Raw genomic sequence first — 26138 nt, forward strand, 5'->3', positions numbered from 1 at the left:
GCTCTGTCACCCAGGCTGGAGTGCCGTGGCGCGATATCGGCTCACTGCAAGCTCTGCCTCCCGGGTTCACACCATTCTCCTGCCTCAGCTTCCTGAGTAGCTGGTACTCCAGGCACCCGCCACCACGCCCGGCTAATTTTTTGTATTTTTAGTAGAGACGGGGTTTCTCCATGTTAGCCAGGATGGTCTCGATCTCCTGACCTCGTGATCCACCTGCCTCAGCCTCCCAAAGTGCTGGGATTACAGGAGTGGGCCACTGCGCCCGGCCTAGAGTCTGAATTTAATAATTGCTTTTATTATTAAATTCTGGCTCACTTATATAAGCCCTAGAGAATAAATTTATGGGCCTTATTTGGTACAGCATTTCAAGCAGTGCTAAGTTGGTATTTTCAGTTTTATTTGAGGATTTATAGCTGGAAACAGGCCCCAGGGTATTGTGAAGTTAAAAAAATGAGAAACATTAAAATGTCTTTTTTGGCTGGGCATGGTGGCTCACGCCTGTAATCCCAGCACTTCGAGAGGCTGAGGTGGGTGGATCACCTGCGGTCAGGAGTTTGAGACCTCTCTGGCCAACATGGTGAAACCCCATCTCTAAAAATAAAAAAATTAGCCAGGCCTAGGGGCAGGTACCTGTAATCGCAGCTACTCCAGAGGCTGAGGCAGGAGGATCACTTGAACCTGGGAGGCAGAGGTTGCGATGAGCCCAGGTTGCACCATTGAAGTGTAGCCTTGGAGATGAGAGAAACTCCATCTCGAAAAAAAAAAAGCCCTTTTCACTTACTAGATTTCCCTGTGCCAGGTATTCCCTTCTGTTGGTTTGTAAAAAGCAATGGCAATGAAGTATTGTCCTTGGAAATATGTATAGATCTATTTCCCTCTTAAAGCTATTTTGTAACATATCTAATTTTATATAGTTTACAGGCTGTGCATTTGGATCAGCTGCTATTTGGCAATATGAATCACTGAAATCCAGGGTCCAGAGTTATTTTGATGGTATTAAAGCTGATTGGTTGGATAGCATAAGACCACAAAAAGAAGGAGACTTCAGAAAGGAGGTAAAGATAAACACTGCTTTCTTTTTTCTAGTTAATCACAGTTTTAAAACACTGAAACTTAATAGATGCACATGTTTCCAGTGTACATGGTGCATTCACATATTGTGTAATAATTAAATCTGTGTAATTGAATATCTGTCACCTTAAACATTTATCTTTATGCTAGGTATATTTGAATTGTTCTCCACTAGATATTTTGAAATACACTATAGATTATAGTTTACTATTGTTACTCTACTGGTAATAATCCCAAGTTTTGAAGCCTGGTTATTTATGAACTGCTTTTAGTTAATGGCAACATCAGATTTATAGATGTCAAATCAGTGCACCTAATTCTTCACAGTAAGTATTTATTACTGTTTTATATGTCTGGTGTTGTACTTAACGGTGTTCCAGAATTCTGTTCCTCTACCCACATGCATCAAAAATCGCCACAGATAGTTGTTAAAAATGTTAATGTTGGCCAGGCGCGGTGGCTCACGCCTGTAATCCCAGCACTTTGGGAGGCCGAAGTGGGTGGATCACAAGGTTAGGAGATCGAGAACATCCTGGGTAACATGGTGAAACCCTGTCTCCACTAAAAATACAAAAAATTAGCCAGGCATGGTGGTGGGCACCTGTAGTCCCAGCTACTCAGGAGGCTGAGGCAGGAGAATTGCTTGGACCCAGGAGGCGGAGCTTGCAATGAGCCGAGATCACATCACTGCACTCCAGCCTGGGCGACAGAATGAGACTCCATCTCAAAAAAGATAAATAAAAAATTGTAAAAAGTTAATATTGGCCGGGCACAGTGGCTCAAGTCTATAATCCCAGCACTTTGGGAGGCCAAGGCAGTCAGGAGCTCGAGACCAGCCTGGCCAACATAGTGAAATCTCATCTCTACTAAAAATACAAAAATTAGCCAGACGTCGTGATACACACCTGTGGCCCCAGCTACTCAGGAAGCTGAGGCGGGAGCATTGCCTGAACCCAAGAGGCAGAGGTTGCAGTGAGATGAGATTGTGCCACTGCACTCCAGCTTGGGCGACAGAGCAAGACTTCGTCTCCAAAAAAAAAAAAAAAAAAGAAATTAATGTTAGTAGTTGTTAATGTTTCTGTGTGGAGGATGTCTCAGCTCTACTAAAGTTTAAGAATCTCAGTGGATCTCAGCTCTACTAAAGTTTAAAGGCCACTGTTTTACTTGGATCACCTTGATGGATTGCTTTAGAGCAGCAGTCCCCAAACTTTTTGGCGCCAGGGACTGGTTTCGTGCAAGAAAATTTTTCCACAGATCAGGGTTGCAGAGGGGCAGATGGTTATCGGATGAAACTGTTCCACCTCAGATCATTAGGCATTAGATTGTCATAAGGAGCGTGCAACCTAGATCCCTCACATGTGCAGCTCACAGTGGGGTTTGCGTTCCTATGAGACTCTAATGCAGCCACTGATCTGACAGGAGGCAGAGCTCTGGTGGTAATGCTCTCCCACTGCTCACCTCCTGCTATGTGGCCCAGTTTCTAACAGGCTACGGACCACTAGTGGTCAGCAGCCGGGGCGTTGGGGACCCCGACTTTAGAGTATGTGTTTGAACTGCAGGGAATTTTTCAAAATATATATGCCTTAGGGATAGAGCTAGCAAGTGATTTTTTTTTTTTTTTTCTTCTAAGAGAGCGGGTCTCACTCTGTCACCTAGGCTTTAGTGCAGTAATGGGATCTTAGCTCACTGAAGCCTCAAACTCCTGGGCCTGAGCAGTCCTCCCGTCTCAGTCTCCTGAGTAGCTGGGACTACAGGCATGTGCCACCACGCTGGGCCAGTTATTTCATTTTTTGTGGAGACAAGAGTCTCACTTTGTTACCCAGGCTGATCTCAAACTCCTGGCCTCAAGTGATCCTCCCACCTTGGCCTCCCAAAGTGCTGGAATTTCACAAGCGTCAGCCACTGTGCCTGGCCCCAAGAGAAGTTTTAAACGTTTCTCAGTGACATGATATTTACACACCTGTGGTAAATACCTGCTGTTAAGTGTCTGTTCGAGATGAAATGCGAAAAAAAAAATATGGAGCTTTTAGAGCTTTTTATTTACTTTATATGCAAGTTGATGGCTCTCTTTTTTCTTAACTGATTTCTTAAAAATGTTTGCTTTCTGGCCGGGCGCGGTGGCTCAAGCCTGTAATCCCAGCACTTTGGGAGGCCGAGACGGGTGGATCACGAGGTCAGGAGATCGAGACCACCCTGGCTAACACAGTGGGGAAACCCGTCTCTACTAAAAATACAAAAACCCAGCGAGGCCCGGTGGCGGTAGCCTGTAGTCAACTTCTTTCGGAGGCTGAGACAGGAGAATAAAGCGGCGAGAACCGGGCGGAGCTTGCAGTGAGCTGAGATCCGGCCACAGCACTCCAGCCCTGGGCAACAGAAGCGAGACTCCGTCTCAAAAAAAAAATGTTTGCTTTCAGATAAAACATATAAATATTTTATTTCTTTTACTCGTCAATACATATTGAACACTGCGATTTTAGTTAATATGTGTTTTCAGGCCCATTTGGTTTTCAAGCACTTTTGTTTTTTATGACTCATTGCCCTTCCAATCAGGCGAGTGGGTTGATATCTCCTTTACTTTTCCCCTTCCTCGGAACAATGTGATCCCGGCCAGCAAGGGCCTGAGAAGGAAACCTTGCATTTTCTTTTTACTAATGATGTTTTGAGTTTTCTCTAAGTAGGGAAAGGGATTCATTCCTCCTTGTTTTTCCATGGGCACATTCAAGAAGCATGAGCCCTTTCTGTGTTAGGCTTCATGCCAGAACGGTGGATAATATTTGCAGGTGAAAATGACAATAACTTTGTATTTGAGAAGATAGTAAAACTGACCTATTCCATTATCCTGGATCTCTTACAAAGCTATAGGTTTTCAGCACATGTCTGCACATGAAGTTTTGATATCCAAATGCACCCAAATGGTTCTTGAGAATGGTGAAAAATGATGCAAACAGTATACATAATCTTCATTTAAAGATTCATTTGTTTATAATAGAATTAAATGATAGGTTTAATGTATAAAACCTATGCCCATTAAAGAAGTTTGAAACAATAAATAAATTTAACATGGAAACATGACAGTCCTGGGAACCCCTTTTGTGCCACTATATATGAAGTAAGATCTGGGAGCTCATACACAGTGTAATTATAATTATAGAAATGGAATTGGCTGGGTGCGGCAGCTTTGTAATCCCAGCACTTTGGGAGGCCGAGATGGGAGGATTGCTTCAGCCCAGGAGTTCAAGACCAGCTTTGGCAACATAGGGGGACCCTGTCTCTTAAAAAGAAAAGAAATGGAATTATACATACTAATCTGTAGTTTCTTTCACCTTGGATTTTTTTAAAATAACAGATTCTGGTTTAATTTCATAGTTAGAATATATTTTTATTTTAAAACTTTAATCATGGAAAATTTCAAGCAGATACAAATGTAGAGAGAATAGTATGATGAATCATCATCCAGTTTCAGTGTTCCCCAACACAGGGCCAATTTTTTTTTCATCTATTTCCCTTTTTTTCCCCTTCCCTTTCCACCCTTGTATTATTGTAAAGCAAATTCTAGGCATATTTCATCCATAAAACTTTCAACATATATCCCTGAAAAATTAGGACCCTCCTCTATTTATTAAACTCCAGTACCATTACTGCATCTTTAAAAACGTGCAGTTTAGCAGACAATATTCTCAGAATTTTAAAACATAGGACTTTGGTATGAATAATCACTTCCTTGGTACCTGTCTGTATCTGCAGGTGTGCTAGGGGCTTTACATTATTGTTATTCCTTATGACAACACTGCTAGGTACCTATTATTGTCCCATTTCATGTGTCAGGAAACTGAAGTTTAGAAATAATTGAGGTTCCAGAGCTATCCAGTGGTTCTTTGTGGAGAATGTCGGCTCCCTGACTATAAAACACATGCCTTTTCCATTCTACCACGTATTTATTATGTCTGTCGCCACTAGTGATTTTTACAGAAGAGGAATTCCTCTTTTATGTGTAAGGCATTTTCTTCTGGTTTTTCATTTTTGTAGCCTGAAGTTTCTCCCATATGGTGATACGCAATTTTCCGTCTGTTTTAGATTAACAAGTGGTGGAATAACCTAAGTGATGGCCAGCGGACTGTGACAGGTTTGTGTTAGCTTACACGTTTTAACCATTCAAGGGAAGAGAAATCAAACCAAAAGGTACAGTATGTCACAGGCAATGGCTTTTGTACCATGCTCACCAGTGGTTTAGAAGACAGTCTCTGTACCTATAGGCTAATGTAATAATGTATAAAGTGGTGAGGTATAAAGGTTTACATGATACTCTGGGTCACTTACTTTCTAATTTTGATCTAGTATGATACTGATTGAATGATCAGTTTTGTTGTAGAATTCCAGCTTGTGGAATAGCTTATTATTAATTATTACTTCCCTTATTAAAGAAACTAATGGAAACATTAAGTACCTTCTATATTAAGAATGCTGTAATACACACTCTGTCCCTACGCGGAGTTGCTTACAGAGTGGTTGTCTCCCTTTTTACAGATAAGGAAACCGGCTTTCAGAGAAGGAACTTTTGAAAGTCAAACCGCTAGTAAGCAGTAGAGCTGAGTTTCAAAACCCAAGTCTGTCTCATTCTAAAACCAGTTTTCGGTCTTCTCCCCCATGCTATTTGTAAAACCCTGTTTAAATGTAAGCATGACATGCATGTCACCATGATAACTTTTTTTCTTTGTAAATTGTTCTGGAAAGACAGATCTGGCTTTTCAAGTTAATACCTCTGCAATATTTTATGGACTTAGTTGTTTGAGAAACTTGAAAATAGATTTTTGCCAGGAACAGTGGCTCACACCTGTAATCCCAGAACTTTGGGAGGCCAAGGTGGGTGGATCCCTTGAGCTCAGGAGTTCAAGGCCAGCTTGGGCAACATGACGAAACCCCATCTCTACCAAAAATACAAAAAATTAGCTGGGTTTGGTGGTGCGTGCCTGTGGTCCCAGCTACTTGGGAGGCTAAAGCAGGAGAATTGCTTGAACCTGGGAGGCAGAGGTTGCAGTGAGCTGTGGTTGCACTGTTACACTCCAACCTGGGTGACAGAGGAGACTCAAAAAAAAAAAATTTTTTTTTTAAGTTTTTTAACGATTGTGTAGATAGGAAACAATTATTTCTAGAGAATTGCAAAATACTACTTTTGCTCAAATTTGATTAGACTTACTTGGTACTCTTAATTTTCTGTACTTAACATAAGTGGAGAAAGGATGTTTATCTTTCTTTATTCAAACTGTTTATTCTCTCTGGAGGTCTTAATTTTTCTGACTTTATTGGAACCCGATCCAGCTTTCAGGCTTATGGTTCAGACATTGCTTCCTTTAGGAAGTGCTTTCTTTTTTTCCTGAACTCATTGCAGTTTTTATCTTTGATAATACAGTGTGCCTTATATAATTGTATGTGTAACATCCTTGAGAGCAGTGTAAGCATCTGGAGGACAACAATGGCATCTTTAATTTTGTGACAGCACCTAGCATATATCATGTACACAGTAAGGGCACTCAGTTAAAATCTGTTGAGTGAATGAATGTTGAATGGAATCTTAACCAAGGGGTTGAGATTTTTCAGTGTTGCCGTAACTAAGACCATAGAATTGATAGGTCAACGACATCTTAAATTGATTACTTGAAAGATAGCTCTTTAGTAGCACATCTGTTTCCACTAGATTAATGTACTTTGTTTCTTTGCTTCTTTTATGAAAGTAACGAAACTGGGTGCAGTGGCTTATGCCTGTAATCCCAGCACTTTGGAAGGCCAAGGTGGGCAGATCACCTGAGGTTAGGTCAGCCTAGCCAACATGGTGAAACCCCATCTCTATTAAAAACACAAAAAATTACTGGGCGTGGTGGTGCACGCCTGTTAATCCCAGCTACTAGGGAGGCTGAGGCAGGAGAATCGCTTGAACCCGGGAGGCAGAGGTTGCAGTGAGCTGATATTGCGCCGCTGCACTCCAGCCTGAATGACAGAGCAAGACTCTGTCTCAAAAAAAAAAAAAAAAAGAACGAAATTAAGATTTCTTTAGGGTGGCAAGGTTTTGCCTTCACTAGTTTCGAAGCATTTCACTATTAGTTGATACCTCACATTCTTTGAAGATGGTTGTGATTTTATGCCATTTAACATGTGAAGAAGCCTAGCGTAAGAGTTTAAAACCTTTTCTCATGCTGGTGAATACTTTCTTCAAAGAAGCTGGAGGTAATTAAAAATCAGAATTCTTTCCCCCCAGTCTTTTTCTTTTTTGAAATCAAATCAGCCATTTGGCATGAAGAGCATAGCAGTAGAGAGAGATGCTTGTGATCTGTCTTGCAACTTGAATGTCAGCTACTTTGAACAAGATAAATGTGAATGGTCATGCTTCAGGTCTTAAATCTTTATTGTTAGATTATCCAAGTGACTTTAACCTCAGGAAATGCCCTTTGAACTGTTTTGTGTCACCTCAGACTTTCCTTGTAGGAAATAACTATTCTAGTAATAGTGATTCTAGTTTTACAATGTCTGTAAATGGCGCTTAATCAATTACCTACATATGAGATTCTCAAGAATAAACTGTTTATTTAGTATGTCTTGTCTCCTTCCTGGGGTGCCAATTAGTCCAGCTTTCCTTGCTGAGCACTCCTGATTGCTTCCTGTAGACTGCAAAGTGAAGTTGGCTCAGCTCCTGGTTTTAATCAATGATAGATTTATGGAGTGACAGGTCTACTCCGTCCCACTTTCTTTCTTTGGATTGGAGATGTTTTCTGAATGTGGATTTTTTGTTGTTGTTGTTTCATTTTATATTTTGAAAGAACTTGACAAGTTTGACCTAGAGAGTTTTTAAAGCTTTGTGAGACCAGTGTGCCTCTCTGCTTTGTAGTTTTCATACCTAGACAACGGCAGCATGAAAGCTCTAGTTGGTTAAAGATTTCTCACTACTACACCAAACACTTCTTGTAAGTATTCCTTGCTGTTGAATCTGTTGAGCTCTTGAATGTGGATGGAAAGATTTTGGATATAGTAAGTTCAGACAGTAAAGTGTTAATCCAAATATACATGGTTTCTGAGTTTCAGATAATGATGGGTATCTCAAATTTATCCATGTCTCTTTGGTTCCTAGGTGTAGATAAGAACAGTCAGATTGTAAGGCATACCTGTAATGTATTTTATTCTTAAGGAGGCATCTGGTGGTGAGGTAAAATACCTCCCTTTCTAGCTGGGTGCAGTGGCTCATGCCTGTAATCCCAGCACTTTGGGAGGCTGAGGTGGATGGATCACCTGAGGTCAGGAGTTGGAGACCAGCCTGGCCAACATGGTGAAACCCCATCTCTACTAAAAATACAAAATTAGCTGGATGTGGTGACACATGCCTATAATCCCAGCTACTAGGGAGGCTGAGGCAGGAGAATCGCTTCAACTTGGGAGGCAGAGGTTGCAGTGAGCCGAGATCATGCCATTGCACTCCAGCCTGGGCAATAGAGTGAGACTCCGTCTGAAAACAACAACAACAAAAACCTCCCTTTCTTACAGCTGATGCCAGGTTTGGAGTCTGTAGTTTTTGACTGTTCTGTCTCAATCTGTCTGTGCAAATCCCTTTTTAAAGCTATGCTAGGAAACTTGTTTTAATCCTTTTTTTTTTTTGGTTTGTTTGAGGATTTTTTTTGGTCTTAATTTTTATTACACAGAAATAATCTCCCCAGGCTTCATATTGCTCTGAAAAAGTGTTTATAAGCCCACTGGGTATTTGTGGAGCAAATGGGGAGTATAAGGTGACATTCTTCAAAGCTAGATTTGTTATCCCTGGTGCTTTTATATTTCAGCTAATTTTCTGTTCTATTGCCCTGATCTGTCAGCCTTTTAAGCCTGTCCTGGAGGTCCCCGGGCAAGCCCCAGAGAGAATATTTTCTCCTACCTTTCTAGCTTTCAGGGTTGTCTTTGAGGCACTTGCCAGGTTTTCCTGTTAGTTCAAGAGAATGCTGACTTTACTGTATTGAGATTCAGGTAAAGCCACAGGAAAGAATCAGCTAAATTATTATTTTTGATCAAGAAGGAGCGAGGACGGAAAAGGATAGGGAGAGAGATCTCAAGAAAACTATGCCCTAGTTCCTCTACTAGTGTATTTTTTGTCAGCATCAAAGTTTAGTCGCTACTACTCTCTAGTCTTTGACCCCTTGCCCCAACTTCTAAAGTCTATTCTTTTTTCTTTGCTGTTCTGTTTCTACCAGGCTTATTCTTTTTCATTTCGGTTCTCTCTCTCCTTGTACATTTTCTTTTTTTTTTTTTTTGAGACGGGGTCTTGCTCTGTTGCCCAGGCTGGGGTGCAGTGGCCGGATCTCAGCTCACTGCAAGCTCCACCTCCCGGGATTACGCCATTCTCCTGCCTCAGCCTCCCGAATAGCTGGGACTACAGGCGCCTGCCACCTCGCCTGGCTAGTTTTTTGTATTTTTTAGTAGAGATGGGGTTTCACCGTGTTAGCCTGGATGGTCTCGATCTCCTGACCTCGTGATCCACCCGTCTCGGCCTCCCAAAGTGCTGGGATTACAGGCTTGAGCCACCGCGCCCGGCCCTTGTACATTTTCTAGGTTTTGACTGTCTTCCCAGACTAAGGCCTCCTTATCTATTCTGATGTTGCTGGTAAGGTAACGTTTTCCTTGGTCTTATAGCCCATCTTTATCTTTTAATCAGTCACTGTTTTTCTGTAACCCCTAACTCCTGACTTCCCAGTCTGCAAACAAGTTATTTTTGGAGAAGAATAGCAAAATTAATCCTTGAGTGCCAACCACGCTTCAAGTATCATGCTGTGTGCTTTACATGCATTTATATTATTATTAATCATCATAAGAACCCTGTTAGTGGTATCCTCATTTCTCAGATGGGGCAAGGAGCCGTCAAATAACTGAGATCACACAGCTAGAACTGGGTGGATTCGGGAATCAAATCCACTTCATATTTCAGAGTATAGGCTTATTATGTCCTTTCACTTTCTAGAATAGCAAACCACCACTAATTACCTTTCTGATAAACCACACTGCCTCCCCCTGTCAAGTATCTGGGTGCTGATTCACAGCACAAATTGCAGCAAATTGTTCCAGAATAGCAGCCTGGTACCCAGGGAGGAAAGGGAGCCCTTTTTGACTGCCTAGACTAGATTTTGTCATTGTAAAAGGAATAAATATGCATGGTAACAGATGAAAATTGGAATAAAGGATACATAAAGTGAAAAACAAGTCTTTCTCTCACTCTCAACTTCCAGTTCTGCACTTTCCCTTTCCCATAATAACCATTGCATGTTTAGTTACTTGTGTGTTCTTCCAAGGCATCTATTTATGTATAGGCATTTATATCTATCTGTGGTTTAACACAAAAATAGTAACATGCAATACATACTCTTCTGCACCATGATTTTTTTTTCACTTAATATTTTAAAGAACATTCTATATCAGTACAAGTAGGTCTGTTACATTCTTTTTAATATTTTATTGAGGTATAATATACACAGAAGAATGTGAATATGTCAAATGTACAACTCAACTAATTAATGTTCACAAGCTGAGCACGTCCATGTAACCAGCACCCGAATTGATAAATGGAAATTACCAGCACACCAGGCTTTTTTGTTTGTTTTGGTTTGTTTTGAGACAGCATCTCACTTGTCACTAAGGCTGGAGTGCAGTGGCATGATCACGGCTTACTGCAGCCTCAACCTCCCAAGGCTGGTCTTGAACTCCTGGACTCAAGTGGTCCTTCTGCGTTGGCCTTCCAGATTGCTGGGATTACAGATGTGAACCACTGTGCCTGGCCAGCATATTCTTTTTAATGACATTATAGTATTCCATGTAACTGAATATTATTTAACAAATCTTTTATTAATAGATATTTATGTGGTTTTTAGTCTTCTGCTTCTAGAAATATTACTGCAGTGAATTGCCTTACATACAGATCTCTGTACCTTGTACAAGTATATTTTTAGGATAAGTTACTGGAAATAGAATTGCTGGGTCAAAGAATATGTACATTTAAAATTTTGTGTATTGCAAAGTTGTCTTAAAAGAAGTTGTGTACCATTTTAAATGTCCTCCAACAATGTACAGAGTATAAATACGTCAGATTGATTTCTAAAAGTTGCCCACTGGGAAGGTTAGATATTCTCATCTGCAGGGAGAGTACAGAGAAATAACAACCCTTTTTTTTGTGGTTAGCAATTATAAGGGCCTTTGCCTCCCTCATTGTGAATTTGCCTTTTCTGTTTACCCGTATTAGTTTCAAACTTTCTGTCTCTATCCCAGTGGGAGGATGGAAGATGGACAGTCTCTCTGGGTTTCTTCTTGATTCCAGGTAGCTGTGGACCCAGTCCTTAATTAGTTTGGTGGATACTACCTAGGAAAAGAAATGATAGCCACTGTGTGAGGCCAACAGGTTGATCTTTACACCTGCCTGGTTCCCAGAGAACCTGAGGTAAGGATGGCTTGAGCCCAGATTTTTGGCTGCTGTGGATGTACATGCTTGTCAGTGTCTGGACTGGCCGGGTCTGGGTCGGTATAGTAGCCCCTTCAGATAAAGGAGCTGTGGAGGTGTGACTTGGCCCACCCAGAAACAGAGGGGATCTGTGAATAGCTATTAGACCCCAAGTGGTATGGTAAGTCCTTTATAGGAAAATGAGAAAAAAGGGGTTATACTACCTTTCTTGGGCTAAGGAGGAAAATAACCTGAGGTCATTGAACCAAGTAATGCTTTCCAAATCAGTGCATCTGCCTTTTCAAAAATTAAGATATAATTCACATATTAAATTCACCATTTAAAGCAGGGGTTCCCAACCCTGGGCCAAGGACTGGTACCGGAACCGGGCTGCACAGCAGGAGATGAGCGGCAGGGGAACGAGTGAAACTTCATTTATGTTTTTTTTCCTTTGTTTTTTTGTTTATTTTTTTGAGACAGAGTCTTGCTCTGTTGCCCAGGCTAGAGTATAGTGGTGCAATCTTGGCTCACTGTGATCTCTGCCTCCCGCATTCAAGTGATTCTCCTGCCTTAGCCTCCCAAGTAGCTGGGATTACCGGCACCTGCCACCGCACCTGCCACCACACGTGGCTAACTTTTGTATTTTTAGTAGAGACAGAGTTTCACCATGTTGACCAGGCTGGGATCTAGGTTGTGTACTCCTTGTAAGAATCTAATGCCTGATGATCTGTCCCTGTCTCTCATCACACCCAGACGGGACCATCTGGTTGCAGGAAAACAAGCTCAGGGCTCCCACTGATTCTACATTATGATAAGTTGTGTAATTACTTCATTATATATTATGATATAATAGAAATAAAGTGCAGAATAAATGTAATGCATCTGAATCATCCCAAAACCATCCCCCTACTCCTCCTGGTCTATGGAAAAATTGTCTAACACAAAACTGGTCCTTGGTGCCAAAAAGGTTGGGGACCACTGATTTAAAGTATACAATTGGCTGAGTGTGGTGGCTCACACTTGGAATTCTACCACTTAGGAGGCCGAGGTCAGAGGATTGTTTGAGTCTAGACCAGCCTGGGCAACATGGTGAGACCTCCCACACCTCTCTAAAAATAATAACAAATAAAAATAGAAAGCCAAAGTAAATTCAGTGGTGTTTATTATATTTAAAAGGCTGTGCAACTATCATCATTATCTAATCCCAGGGCCCTTTCATTATCCCAAAAAGAAACCCCATTCCCGTTAGCAGTCACTCCTCCATTCTTTCCTTCCCCTCAGCCTTAGGCAGCCATCAAGCTGCTTTCTTCAGGGACTTTCCTGTTCTGGAGATTTCATATACATCAAGTCACATAATGTGTAGCCTTTGGTGTCTGTTTCTTTCACGTAGCATAATGTTTTTAAGGTTCACTCATGTTGCAGTATATATCATCAGTACTTCTGTTTCTTTTTATGGCCAAATAATGTTCCAGTGTATGGATATATTACATTTGTTTATTCCTTCATCAGTTGATGGGCATTTGAGTTGTTTCCGTTCTTCAACTATTAATAATGCTGCTATGAACTTTCATGTGCACGTTTTTGTGTGGACACATGTTTTCATTTTTCGGTATATAGCCAGGAATGGAATTGCTGGGTCATGTGGTAACTCTTTTTTTTCTTAATTGTAAAAAAATAAATAACATGAAATATACCATCTTAATCATTTTTAAGCATATAGTTCAATCGAGTTCAGTATATTCACATTTTTGTAAAACCAATCTCTAGAACTTCATTTTGCATATCTGAAACTCTCTACTCATTAAACAGTATGTCCCCTTTTTCTCCTCCCTTCAGCCCTTGATAACCACCATCCTTCTTCCTTTTTCTATGCATTTGACTACTTTAGATACCTCATGCAAGTAGAATCATAAAATACTTGGTTTTTTGGACTGGCTTATTTCACTTAGCATAATGTCCACAAGGTTTATCCATGTTGGAGCACGTGACAATATTTACTTCCTTTTATAAGGCTGAATAATATTTTATTTTGTGTGTATATCACATTTTGTTTATCCATTCACCTATTAATGGACAGTTGAGTTATTTCTACCTCTTGTTATTGTGAATAATGCTGCTATGAAAATGGGTGTGCAGATATCTCTTTGAGACCGACCATGCATTCAATTCTTTTTTTTTTTTTTTTTTGACATGGAATCTCGCTCTGTTGCACAGGCTGGAGTGCAGTGGCATGATCTCAGCTCACTGCAAGCTCCACCTCCCAGGTTCAAGCAATTCTCCTGTCTCAGCCTACCAAGTCGCTGGGACTACAGGCTCATGCCACCACACCTGGCTTATTTATTTATTTATTTATTTATTTATTTATTTATTTAGTAGAGACAAGGTTTCACCATATTGGTCAGGCTGGTCTCGAACTCCTGACCTTGAGGTGATCCACCTGCCTCAGCCTCCCAAAGTGCTGGGATTACAGGTGTGAGCCACCATGCCTGGCCTGTTTTCCTTTTTTTGAAATTTGATGATAGCCGTCCTAATGGATATAGTTTTAATTTCCATGTTTGAAGGGGTGGCCTGCCCCTCCACACATGTGGGCGTTTCTCGTTAGGTGGAACGAGAGACTTGAGAAAAGAAATGAGACACAGAGACAAAGTATAGAGAAAGAAAAAGTGGGCCCAGGGAACCAGCGCTCAGCATACAGAGGGCCCACGCCAGCACCGGTCTCTGAGTTCCCTTAGTATTTATTGATAATTATCTTTACCATCTTAGAAAAAGGGAAGTGACAAGATAATAGGATCATTGTAGGGAGAAGGTCAGCAGTAAGACATATGAATAAAGAGCTCTGTGACATGAATAAGTTTAAGGAAAAGTGCTGTGCCTTGATACGCATATGCAAACATCTTCATAAACTTTTTTAGTGCATAAAGAGCAGCATTGCACTAGCAAGTCCCACCTTTCGCCCTAAGGTGGTTTTCTCGTTTCTCAGTAAACAGAACATACAATCGGGTTTTACACTGAGATGTTCCATTGCCCGGGGACGGGCAGGAGACAGATGCTTTTCTCTATCTCAGCTGTCAAGAGGCTTCTTTTCCTCTTACACTAGTCCTCCTCAGCACAGACCCTTCACGGGTGTCAGGCTAGGGGACGATCAGGTCTTTCTCTTCCCACGAGGCCATATTTCAGACTGTCACATGGGGAGAAACCTTGGACAATACCTAGCTTTCCTAGGCAGAGGTCCCTGCGACCTTTGGCAGTATACGCCCTTTGGCAGTGTACGTGTCCCTGGGTACTTGAGATTAAGAGAATGCTGATGACTTTTAACCAGCATACTGCCTTCAGGCACTTGTTTAACAAAGCACATCCTGCACAGCCCAAAATCCATTAAACATTGAGTCACCACAGCACATGTCTCTTGCAAGGACAAGGTTGGGGGTAGGGTCACAGATTAACAGCATCTCAGATACAGAACAAAATGGAGTCTCTTGTGTCTACTTCTTTCTATATAGACACAGTAACAGTCTGATCTTTCTTTTCCCCACAGATTTTGCTAGTGATTAGTAATGGTGAGCATCTTTTCATGTGCTTATTGGGTATTTGTATATCTTCTCTGGAGAACTTTCTATTTACTTCCTTTGCCCATTTTTACATTGGGCTGTTGAGCTTTTAATATATTCTGGATATTAATCCCTTATCAGATATGATTTGCACATTTTCTTCCATTTTGTTGGCTTTATTATATCCATCCTGGTGAGTGTAAAGGGATATCAGTGTGGTTTTGATTTGCCTTTCCTTAATGAGTAACGAACATCTTTTCATGTCTTATTGTATATTTAGTCTTCTTCGGAGAAATGCCTGTTTCTCCAAATGTTTTCCTCATTTAAAAATAGCTATTTGTCTTTTTGTTGAGTTGTAAAAGTTATTTATATATTTTGGAGACTAGACCCTTATTAAGAGATACGATTCACAAATATTTTTCCCATTCTGTAAGTTGTCTTATCACTTTCTTCATAGTGTTTTCCAAAGCATTAACATTCTAATTTTGCTGAAGTTCATTTTATCTATTTTTTCCTTTGTTGATTGTACTTTTAAGTGTCATGTCAAGGAAACTGTGACCTAATTCAAGGTCACAAAGATGTGTACCTGTGTTTTCTTCTAAGAGCTTCAAAATTTTAGCTCTTCAATTTAGACATTTGATTAATTCTGAGTTAATGTTTGTATTTGGTTTGAGGTAGGGGTCCAAACTCATTCTTTTGCTTATGGATATCCACTTTTCTGAGCACCATTTTTGACGAGACCAATCTTTCCACCATTGAATTTTTTTGGAACCTTAGTGAAAAACCAGTTGACCATAATCATATGGGGTGTATTTCCGGACTCTCAGTTCGCTCCATTGATTTATATATCTGTCCTTATTCTAGTACTACATTGTCTTTATTCCTGTAGGTTTGTGTTGTAAATTCTGAAACTATGAATTGTGAGTCTTCCAACTTTGTTAATGTGAAATATTACGTTGATTTTTCATATGTTGAACCCAACTGGCATTCCTGTGACAAATTCCACTTGGTCATGATTTATAATCCTTTTTACATATGGCTGGATTTGGTTTGCCAAAATTTTCTTGAGGATTTTTGCATCTGTTTTCATAAAGGGATATTGATAGTTTTTTTGTGATGTCTTTGGTTTTGATACGAAGGTGATACTAGCTACATAGAATGAGTTGGAAAATGTTCCTTCCTCTTCTATTTTTTGAAAGAGTTAGAGAAGGATTGGTGTTAATTCTCCTTTATATTTGGTAGAATTTCCCAGTTGTAGTAAGTTGAATAGTGTGCTTCCCCAAAATTTGTGTCCACCTAGAACCACAGAATGTTACTTTACTTGAAATAGCAGCTTTGCAGATTTGATTAGTTACAGAGAGATCATATTACATTAGGATGTACCTTAATCCATTGACTCATGTTTTTATAAGAAGAGGAGAGGACAAAGAAAGATACAGAAAACAAGACCAAAGAGATGGTGGCAAAGATTGGAGTGATGCACCTATAAGCCAAACAACGCCAAGAATTGTCGGGAGCCACCAGAAGCTAGGAAGAGGGAAGGAAGGACACTTCCCTAGAGCCTTCAAAAGGAAGCATGGCCCTGCTGACACTTCACACCTTGGTTTCTGACTTCTAGCTTCCAGAACTGGAAGAGAATAGATTTTTGTTGTTTTAAGCCACCAAGTTTGTGTTACAACAGCTGTAGGAAACTCAAATACTAGTGAAGCCAATGAGAAACATAGGCACCTAACACCTTATCTGGCTCTGGACTTTTCTTTGTGGTAAGTTTTTTAAATTACTAGTTCAGTCTCTGTATTTATTCTTGGTCTGTTCAGATTTTCTATTTCTTCAAGTCAGTTTTAGTAGTTGGTGTCTTTCTAGGAATTTTAAATTTCATCTAAGTTATTCTCATTTGTTGGTATATAATTGTTCATTGTATTTTGTAGTAGTTCTGATTTCTGTAAGGTTGGTAGTAACATTCTGCTTTCATTCCTGATTTTAGTAATTTGTTTTTATTTTTCCTTTTATTTTTTAGCAAATCTCAGACCTGTATGACATGACTTTAGTAATTTGAGTCTTTTTTTCTTTGCCACTGTAGCTAAAAGTTTGTCAATTTTATTGATCATTTCAAACAGATCCAACTTTTGTATTTATTAATTTTGCTTTTTTTTTTTTATTCATTTACCTATTTTCTTCATTCTTTCCTTCTCCTTGCTTTGGTTTTAGTTTGCTCTTCTCTTTACACTTTCTTAAGGTGAAAAGTTAGGTTATTGAGTTGAGATCTCCTTTTTTAATGTGGACATTTCATAGCACCACTTTTGTTGCATCCTATAAATTTTGGCATATTGTATTTTTGTTTTCATTCATCTCAGTTTCCTAGTTGCCCTTGTGATTTCTTCTTTGAACCATTGGTTATTTAGGAGTTTGTTAATTTCCACATACTGGTGAATTTTCTGAGTTTATTTCTGTATTGATTTGTAATTTCATTCCACGTGATCAGAATCAGAGGGCGTACTTTGTATAATTTAGTGTTCTAGTTTAAGTTTATTGAGAATTGTTTTGTGACTGAACATATCCTAGAATATGCTGCACATGCACTTGAGAAGAATGTATATTCTGCTTTTGTTGGATGGTGTGTTTATAGGTGTTGTTAGAACCGAACTCTCGATTCCCTCCTGGGCAGGGGTCGCCGCGAAGGATCACCGACACGAGGTTCACAGCAGAGAGTTATTTATTACTAGCGCGCTAGGGTCCCAAGCTCTAAGTTGGCCCTGGGACCCTGACTGCTTGTTACAGGCTGTTTATATAGGCAAACACAAGTTCAAACACAGCTTATGGCACGAAATTCAAACAAAGCTTAAGGCGCAAAATAATTGGGTCTACCTATGGCCTGAGCAAGGTGTCTTGTTCTAATTGGTTAGAGCAGGACCTTATGAGGTTCTTTCCTGGAGTTGTTGATTCTGGGAACTTCGAGGCAGGGTGGGACCCCCGGAATTGGCAGGGTGGGACCCCATGAGGTTGTTTCCCAGAATTGGCAGGGTGGGACCCTATCAGGGTGGGACCCTATCGAGGCAGGGTGGGACCCTATCTAGGGCCACCTGGTGCTAATTTTTTAAGTTTTATGAGGCCTAGTTTCAGTGTCTGTTAAGTCAAGTTGTTTTATAGAGTTGCTCAAGTCTTCTACTTCCTTGCTAATCATTTAATTAATCTCTCTATTATTGTAAATGGAGTTCTGAAGTCTCCAGCTATTATTGTTGAGTTGTTTTTCCCTTCAGTTCTGTCCTTTTCTTCATGTCTTTTGAGATTCTTTTGTTAGGTGCATGTTTCTAATTGTTATTACTTGATGAATTGACCTTTTCATCATTGTATAATATCCTTCTTTTTCTCTAGCAATGAATTTTGTCTTGAGATCTATTTTATCTTACTATGCGTGTGGCCTTCTAGGGTCCAGGAATATGTTGGAGGTTTTCAAAGTTTCTATGGAAATCTTATTCCCCTGCTTTTCCTCTTAAGATTTTTGATTAGTCTCTTACTTGCCTCCATGTGTTATCCAGCATCTCAGGCAGTCTGAAACTTAAAACACTTACCTGTCATTGTTTTTGACAAACACCCTCTGTGAAAAGTTTTGTACTTGGGGAGCTCCCAGTCAGGTTAAACAGCCTTGAAAGTGGGTCTTACATGGAATCAACAGCCAGGTCAAATAATGACAATTCTTTGGGAATGAGGCTTTGAAAGAGCTCCAGCTCCATTCTACCAGCTACCTCGGTTTTTAAGACTACCTTGTAACTAGAGAACGGGGGATTGGACTAGGCCAAGTTAGAATACTGCAAAGCTTTGGGAGGCCGAGGCGGGCGGATCATGAGGTCAGGAGATCAAGACCATCCTGGCTGACATGGTGAAATCCCATCTCTACTGAAAATACAAAAAATTAGCCAAGTGTGGTGGCGGGCACCTGTAGTTCCAGCTACTCGGGAGGCTGAGGCAGGAGAATGGCAAAATGCTGTAAAGCTAGCTGTTTTGAGATTCAGCTGTTTTTCTTAAGTAAATACGCCCTGCTTTGCTATAAGCCTTTGATTAGTTTCCAGAGTTCTGAAAAAGTTGATTCTGACTTTTTTTGCCAGTTCTTTCATTGCTCTTATGAAGGAGAGTTTTCAGAGATCCTTATTTTGTTACTTTTTCACTGATGTAGTCCAGTGCATTACACAGGTGTGAGGATAGGCACTAGGACAGCAGCAGCCTTCCTGAATCAGTAGTGCCAAGCTTGTCCAAGAGTTACCATAGAGTCAGGAAGAAGCAGGTGACATCCCTCCTAAGTGGAGATATACAAAACTTAAGCCCTTCTATTTCTCAGAGGAGGAGAGAGGAGGAAACCATTATTCTTTGATCATTTGCATACTAGGTGCATGTACTATCTTATTTAAGCCCCACTACAACCTTTATGGGGTAGGAGGTATTATCCTCATTTTACAAATGAGGTAATAAAGTGCCATAGGCCACAAAACTGCTAAGTGACATACTTAGGATTCAGACCTGAAAAGGCCGTTCTCTTTTCACCATGTTTTCCATTTATTGGTTCGTCACTGTGTGACTGCTACATTTAATCATGTTTTCTCATTTCATCATCACTCAACCCTTTTTTCTCCTTTTTATTTATTTATTTATTTTTGAGACAGGGTCTCCCTCTGTCGCCCAGACGAGTACAGTGGCGCAATTTTGTCTCACTGCAGACTTGACTTCCTGGTTTCCTTAGCCTCCCAAATAGCTGGGACCCAAGCATGTGCCACCATGCCCAGCTGATTTTGTTCATTTTTTTGGAAAGAGGAGGTCTCACTATGTTGCCCAGGCTGGTCTCAAACTTCTAGGCTCAAGGGATGGATCCTTCTGCCTGGACCTCCCAAAGTGCTAGGATTATAGGCATGAGCCACCACACCCGGCCCATTCAACCCTTTCAGGTAGATTTTATTATCCTCATTTTATAGAAGAGGAAACAAGCTGAGAGGTTAGGCCTCTTCCTGAGGTTATAATGTAAGTAGGACAGAGTCACTTCTGCTGGACTCCTTCACCCATACTTTTAGCCAAAATGCAGTACTGCCTCAGGCCTAGGATTGCCACAAATCCTCTCATTCTTCTCTGCTTCTGGGGACTAGCATATGCTCTTTCCCAGTAAGGAAGCCATTTTTATGTGGTGTGTGAAGTCCTAGAGTGACCAAGGTCAAAATAAATCCTCCTGGCTCCCCATGTCTTGGTGTATAGTAGAAAGAGCACTAGATTTTCTGGCTTGGCTACTGAATTTGACTGGCAACTTGTACCTTTTACAGCCTCAGTTTTTCTCATCTATAATTGGCCTTCAGAATAGGGTTTACAAAGAAGAAAGCATGTGCATTTCACTTTTCTTATTTCTTTTAAATTTGTTAAATGTGTCTTATGATGAATTTATAGTGGTTCACGTACATAATTTGTTAATAAGTATACATACATGGGATGTGTCTCTTACTAATGGATGGTGTTTACTAATGGGGTGCCTCATGAAAGCAGTTTGATGACCACTGGCTTATGAAGTAAGGGATTTTGGCTACAGTCTGTTTCAGTGCCAGTACTCCATAATTTATCAGAAAAGCTTCTTGCATTTGGATTGAAAACTTAGCAGTGTTAACTCTTTGTCCACTGTTAACCTTGATGTCTTTGGTTATCTTCCCCCACTTTTTTGGTTTTGAGACAGAGTTTTGTTCTTGTTGCCCAGGTTGGAGTGCAATGGCGTGATCTCGACTCACTGCAACCTCCGCCTCCTGGGTTCACTCCTGCCTCAGCCTCCCGGGTAACTGGGGCTACAGGCATGCACCACCACGCCTGGCTAATTTTGTATTATTAGTAGAGACAAGGTTTTTCCATGCTGGTCAGGCTGATCTCGAACTCCCAACCTCAGGTGATCCGTCTGCCTCAGCCTCCCAAAGTGCTGCTAGGATTACAGGCGTGAGCCACCGCGCCTGGCCTTTATCTTTCATTTTTTTTTTTTTTCATGTATTTTCCTTTATTGTAATCACTTTATCCAGAGACATACCCTCCTCTTGACAGTGCTGTGGTACCTGTGGTTTCCAGAAGATGTGTGTGCTGTGTATGAGTGGTTTGAGGAAGTTGTCCATGGAATTGACAGCGGAAGCAGAGTAGTCGTTGCCATTTTTCAGCCTAGCAGGCAGGATCAGGGCCCCCATTTTGCTCGCTTTGCCTTGAACCACAATTAGAGTAAAACACCAAAGCCCTGACAGATCATGATCTTGGCAATCCGATCTTTATGATCATGGCCAGACTATTCTCAGGTCTTCTTTACCCTAAGATATTAATCACTGGGTATGACAACCTAGACCTAAGCGTGCACTCTGCATAGTAAAGATGATTAACTCTCCCAGAGGAAACTAAAGAATCCTGGGCAACACGAATCACTGCTCTTCCTGTAGGATAACCCTCCCAAGACTCCAGTCCCTCTGAGGAGGCTCTGCCTGCCTGCCCTTCCCAGGGTTCCAGGCTCCACACTGGGAGGTGCACACAGTGCTTTTCGCTCTTCATTGCCTGGTGTATGATCCCTTTTCCCATCTTTGCATAAATGCTGTCCCTCTCACCATCTTTAAAAGAGTTCTGAGTAATTATTTACCAAAGATGGTATAATGGCTGTCACAGTCCCCACTAGTGAGACATCTGATACAACTGATGGAATCAGTTCAACAAAATGCAATAAAATTTTATTTAATGTACTACAGAGAAAGAAAAAATGCTACCAATTAAGCTATCACATACCACCAATTATAAGATGCATCCTGATTTCAGATATTAAAATGGGAAAAATGTCTTAAGATCTGTGAAAAATGTAGCTTCCTTTCCCACCTCTCAAGTGGGAGAGCAAAAACTGGACAGACTAGAAATGCCAGGGGCTAGCTGAGAGCCTTACAGAATGAGCAAGTGCAGAAGCCACAGGTAACACCGAGACGTAGCAGCTGCCAGGGACTAGACAAAGAATATTTTCTAAAGTAAATCCTCTTACCAGAATGTTATTGAAATCAGTCCTTACTGGCATTGAAGAAGGTGAAAGTGCTACTTGCCTGTTGCTTACAGAGACTGGAGGAATAAAATTGTTTAAATTATTTTAATTCAACAAGTAGATGAATACCTGCTATGTGAAGGAGTGTGGCAATTCATAAAATTAATATATTTTTTAAAGTTTGTAGTTTTCAAGAATAACTTAATTTCTTATCTAAAATCTAACAAGTTAATTCTATTATCAAATAAACCTCAATTTCATAGTAGTACTAACAACATCAACACTTACAGAAAAAGGAAAGTCACCCAACTCCCACATGTAAACAGACTTCAGAAGCAGTTGCAGAGTGTTTCTAAATTATCCCTGAATTCCTATCACATGAGTATTTTTCTCAAACATGTTGACCTTCACCTACACAGATGACTCACATATGTTTCCATAAGCCAGCAGTAAGTTTAAGAAGCATACCATGCCCTGAGGAAAAAGGAGTAATGTTAGCTTTTCTACTCTTGGCCAAAGAACCTAATTTTATATATTACTTCTGTCTTTGGTTTGGCTATTATAGACAATAAATTATTGATCTGATTATTATTGAGAAGAGTAAACTGTTCTAAAGAAGTAAAATACGGATCTAGGGAAAGGAAGTTAGCTCCTAGAGCATTTGCGATTTCTCAGGAATTCTGTGACTTTACCAACCCTAGGCAGTGCTGATACTTTAAAAGCATTGATTTCACTTGGTTTTTTTTAGCTCACCCCCATCCCCCAAGTATACAGTACTCTTACATAATTGTGGAAGAGATCTTACAAGGCGGTAATTTAGATAAGACTTTTTTGCTTTTATTTTTAACCTCCCTAAATTATAAATATTTATTTTGTAGGTATTATAGCTGCAAATGTCCTTGTATTCTGTTTATGGAGAGTACCTTCTCTGCAGCGGACAATGATCAGATATTTCACATCGAATCCAGCCTCAAGTAAGTCGGACTTGTTTGATTTTATTTTAAGGTAGAAATAATATGAAAGAAATATGCTTTAGTTAATGAAAGTGCTGTAAAAAAGACGAGTTACCTATCGATAGCTACAAGCAAAATGCAGAGGACAGGCTGTAAGCTCCTTCATTGAGGACTGGGACCTCATCTCTCTTTTTCTTTTTCTTTTTCTTTTTTTGAGACAGAGTCTTGCTCTGTTGCCCAGGCTAGAGTACAGTGGTGCAATCTCAGCTCACTGCAACCTCCGCCTCCGAGGTTCAAGTGATTCTCCTGCCTTAGCCTCCCTAGTAGCTGGGATTACAGGTGCCCACCACCACACCCAAGTAGTTTTTGTATTTTTTTTTTTTTTTTTTTTTTTTGAGACGGAGTCTCGCTCTGTCGCCCAGGCTGGAGTGCAGTGGCCGGATCTCAGCTCACTGCAAGCTCCGCCTCCCGGCTTCACGCCATTCTCCGGCCTCAGCCTCCCGAGTAGCTGGGACTACAGGCGCCCGCCACCTCGCCCGGCTAGTTTTTTGTATTTCTTAATAGAGACGGGGTTTCACCGTGTTAGCCAGGATGGTCTCGATCTCCTGACCTCGTGATCCGCCCGTCTCGGCCTCCCAAAGTGCTGGGATTACAGGCTTGAGCCACCGCGCCCGGCCTAGTTTTTGTATTTTTAATAGAGACAGGGTTTCACCATGTTGGACAGGCTGTTCTTGAACACCCGACCTCAGGTGATCCGCCCAGCTCAGCCTCCAAAAGTGCTGGGATTACAGGCATGAGCCACTGTGCCCAGCCTCATCTCTCTCAATGTAATATCCTAGATACCTAAAATGAACCTCACCCATAGCAAATATCTAAATATTTTTTGACAAATTATATTTGTCAAAAAGAAGAGCCTATTCTTTTTTTTTTTTTTGAGATAGAGTCTAGCTCTGTCGCCAGGCTGGAGTGCAGTGGGGGGCAATCTTGTCTCATTGTAACCTCTGCCTCCTGGGTTCAAGCAATTCTCGTGCCGCTAGCCTCTTGAGTAGCTGGGATTATGGGCGCATGCCACCATGCCTGGCTAATTTTTATATTTTTAGCAGAGACGGGTTTTGCCATGTTGGCTAGGCTGGTCTTGAACTCGTGGCCTCAATGATCCGCCCACCTCAGCCTCCCAAAGTGCTGGGATTATAGGTGTGAGCCGCCATGCCCAGCCGACAAGTTTATTCTTTAAGGAAAATATTACATACAACTTTATAATTAACATAATTTACTTTTCCATTTTTTATTTTATTTTATTTTTTTGAGACAGGGTCTTGCTCTGTTGCCCAGGCTGGAGTGCAGTGACACAATCTTGCCTCACCGCAACCTCTGCTTCTCAGGCTCAAGTGATCCTCACACCTCAGCTCCCAGGAGCTGGGACTACAGGCGCATGCCACCATGCCCAGCTAATTTTTTTGTTTTTAGTGCAAATGAAGTCTCACTATGTTGCCCAGACTGCTTATTTTTTTATTATCAACTTTTGCCATAAGGACAAGTTGCTTTAATTGAACTGAGAGTCTTTATGGGTTGCTTACGAAGTAGAAAAGAGATTTACTAAGACAGCTTTTTACCGCTTTTAAAAATGATGTCTTAAGCTGGGCACAGTGGCTCACACCTAGAATCCCAGCACTTGGGAAGGCTGAGGCAGGTGAACTGCTTGAGCTCAGGAGTTCAAGACCAGCCTGGGAAACATGGTGAAACCCCATCTCTACTAAAAATACAAAAATTAGTTGGGCATGGGAGTGCGTACCTGTGGTCCCAACTACTCAGGAGGCTGAGGTGGGAGGATCACTTGAACCCAGGAAGTTGAGGCTGCAGTGAGCCAAGTTCATGCCACTGCATTCCAGCCTGGGGCAACACAGCAACACTCTGTCTCCAGGAAAAAAAAAAAAAAAAAAGAAAATGTCTTAATAGCTGTTGTTGATGCCAGGTGCGGTGGCTCACGCCTGTAATCCCAGCACTTTGGGAGGCTGAGGCAGGCAGATCAAGAGGTCAGGAGATCGAGACCATCCTGGCTAACACAGTGAAACCCTGTCTCTACTAAAAATACAAAAAATTAGCTGGGCGTGGTGGCGGGCACCTGTAGTCCCAGCTGCTGGGGAGGCTGAGGCAGGAGAATGGCGTGAACCTGGGAGGCAGAGCTTGCAATGAGCCGAGATCACGCCACCGCACTCCAGCCTTGGTGACAGAGCAAGATTCCGTCTCAAAAAAAAAAAAAAAAGAAAGAAAGAAAAAAGCTGTTTTTGTTTTCCATGTTTAATTTGTTTCATAGTTTTTTGTTTTTTGTTTTTTTGAGATAGTCTCACTCTGTGGCCCAGGCTGGAGTGCAGTGGCTCAATCTCAGCTCACTGCAACCTCCACCTCCCGGGTCCAGGTGATTCTCCCATCTTAGCCTCCCAAGCAGTTGGAATTACAGGCGTGTGCCACCATGCCTGGCTAATTTTTATGTTTTTAATAGAGATGGGGTTTGACCACGTTGGCCAGGCTGGTCTTGAACTCCCAACTTGGTGATCTGCCTGCGTTGGCCTCCCAAAGTGCTGGGATTACAGGCATGAGCCACTACGCCCAGCCTACTTTTAAAAGTTTAAAATAGATAATTTTTATTGGCTGTGTGTTCCATGATTACCAGACCGTGTTTTTCTTTCTCTTGTAGAAGTCCTTTGTTCTCCAATGTTGCTGTCAACATTCAGCCATTTCTCCTTATTTCACATGGCGGCAAATATGTACGTTTTGTGGAGCTTCTCTTCCAGCATAGTGAATATTCTGGGTCAAGAGCAGTTCATGGCATTGTACCTATCTGCAGGTAATATGCTTTAATCTCAGGGCCTTTGAAAGTATAAGCACTCTAACCTATCTGCAGAAGGGACACAGGGAATGGTTACTGCCATATTCTACACGTAGTGAGTGCTCAGAACGTATTTGTTTCTCACAGTGTATGTAGAGAAGGGTGCCACAGATTGGTGGAGGTGTGCCTTTTCTGCTTCTCATTTTGCTGATTTCCTCTTACATATGAATTATGTGGGTATGCTTAATTTTAAGTTAGGATAAACAGGAGTTAA

At 41.1% G+C, this 26138-nt stretch overlaps 1 protein-coding gene across 2 annotated transcripts in view; it reads left to right on the top strand.

The window, feature by feature from the left end:
• Positions 1 to 26138, top strand: part of PARL (presenilin associated rhomboid like) — a 60261-nt gene that overhangs the window by 18187 nt on the left and 15936 nt on the right. For both annotated transcript variants that reach the window (XM_017955647.3, XM_031663538.1), the window contains exons 3-6: positions 915 to 1055; positions 5146 to 5194; positions 22963 to 23058; positions 25733 to 25882. In XM_017955647.3, coding sequence (XP_017811136.2) covers positions 915 to 1055; positions 5146 to 5194; positions 22963 to 23058; positions 25733 to 25882 — 436 coding nt within the window. The remainder of the gene's footprint in view (positions 1 to 914; positions 1056 to 5145; positions 5195 to 22962; positions 23059 to 25732; positions 25883 to 26138) is intronic.

Source organism: Papio anubis, chromosome 2 (assembly GCF_008728515.1).
Source record: "Papio anubis isolate 15944 chromosome 2, Panubis1.0, whole genome shotgun sequence".
NCBI lineage: Eukaryota > Metazoa > Chordata > Mammalia > Primates > Cercopithecidae > Papio > Papio anubis.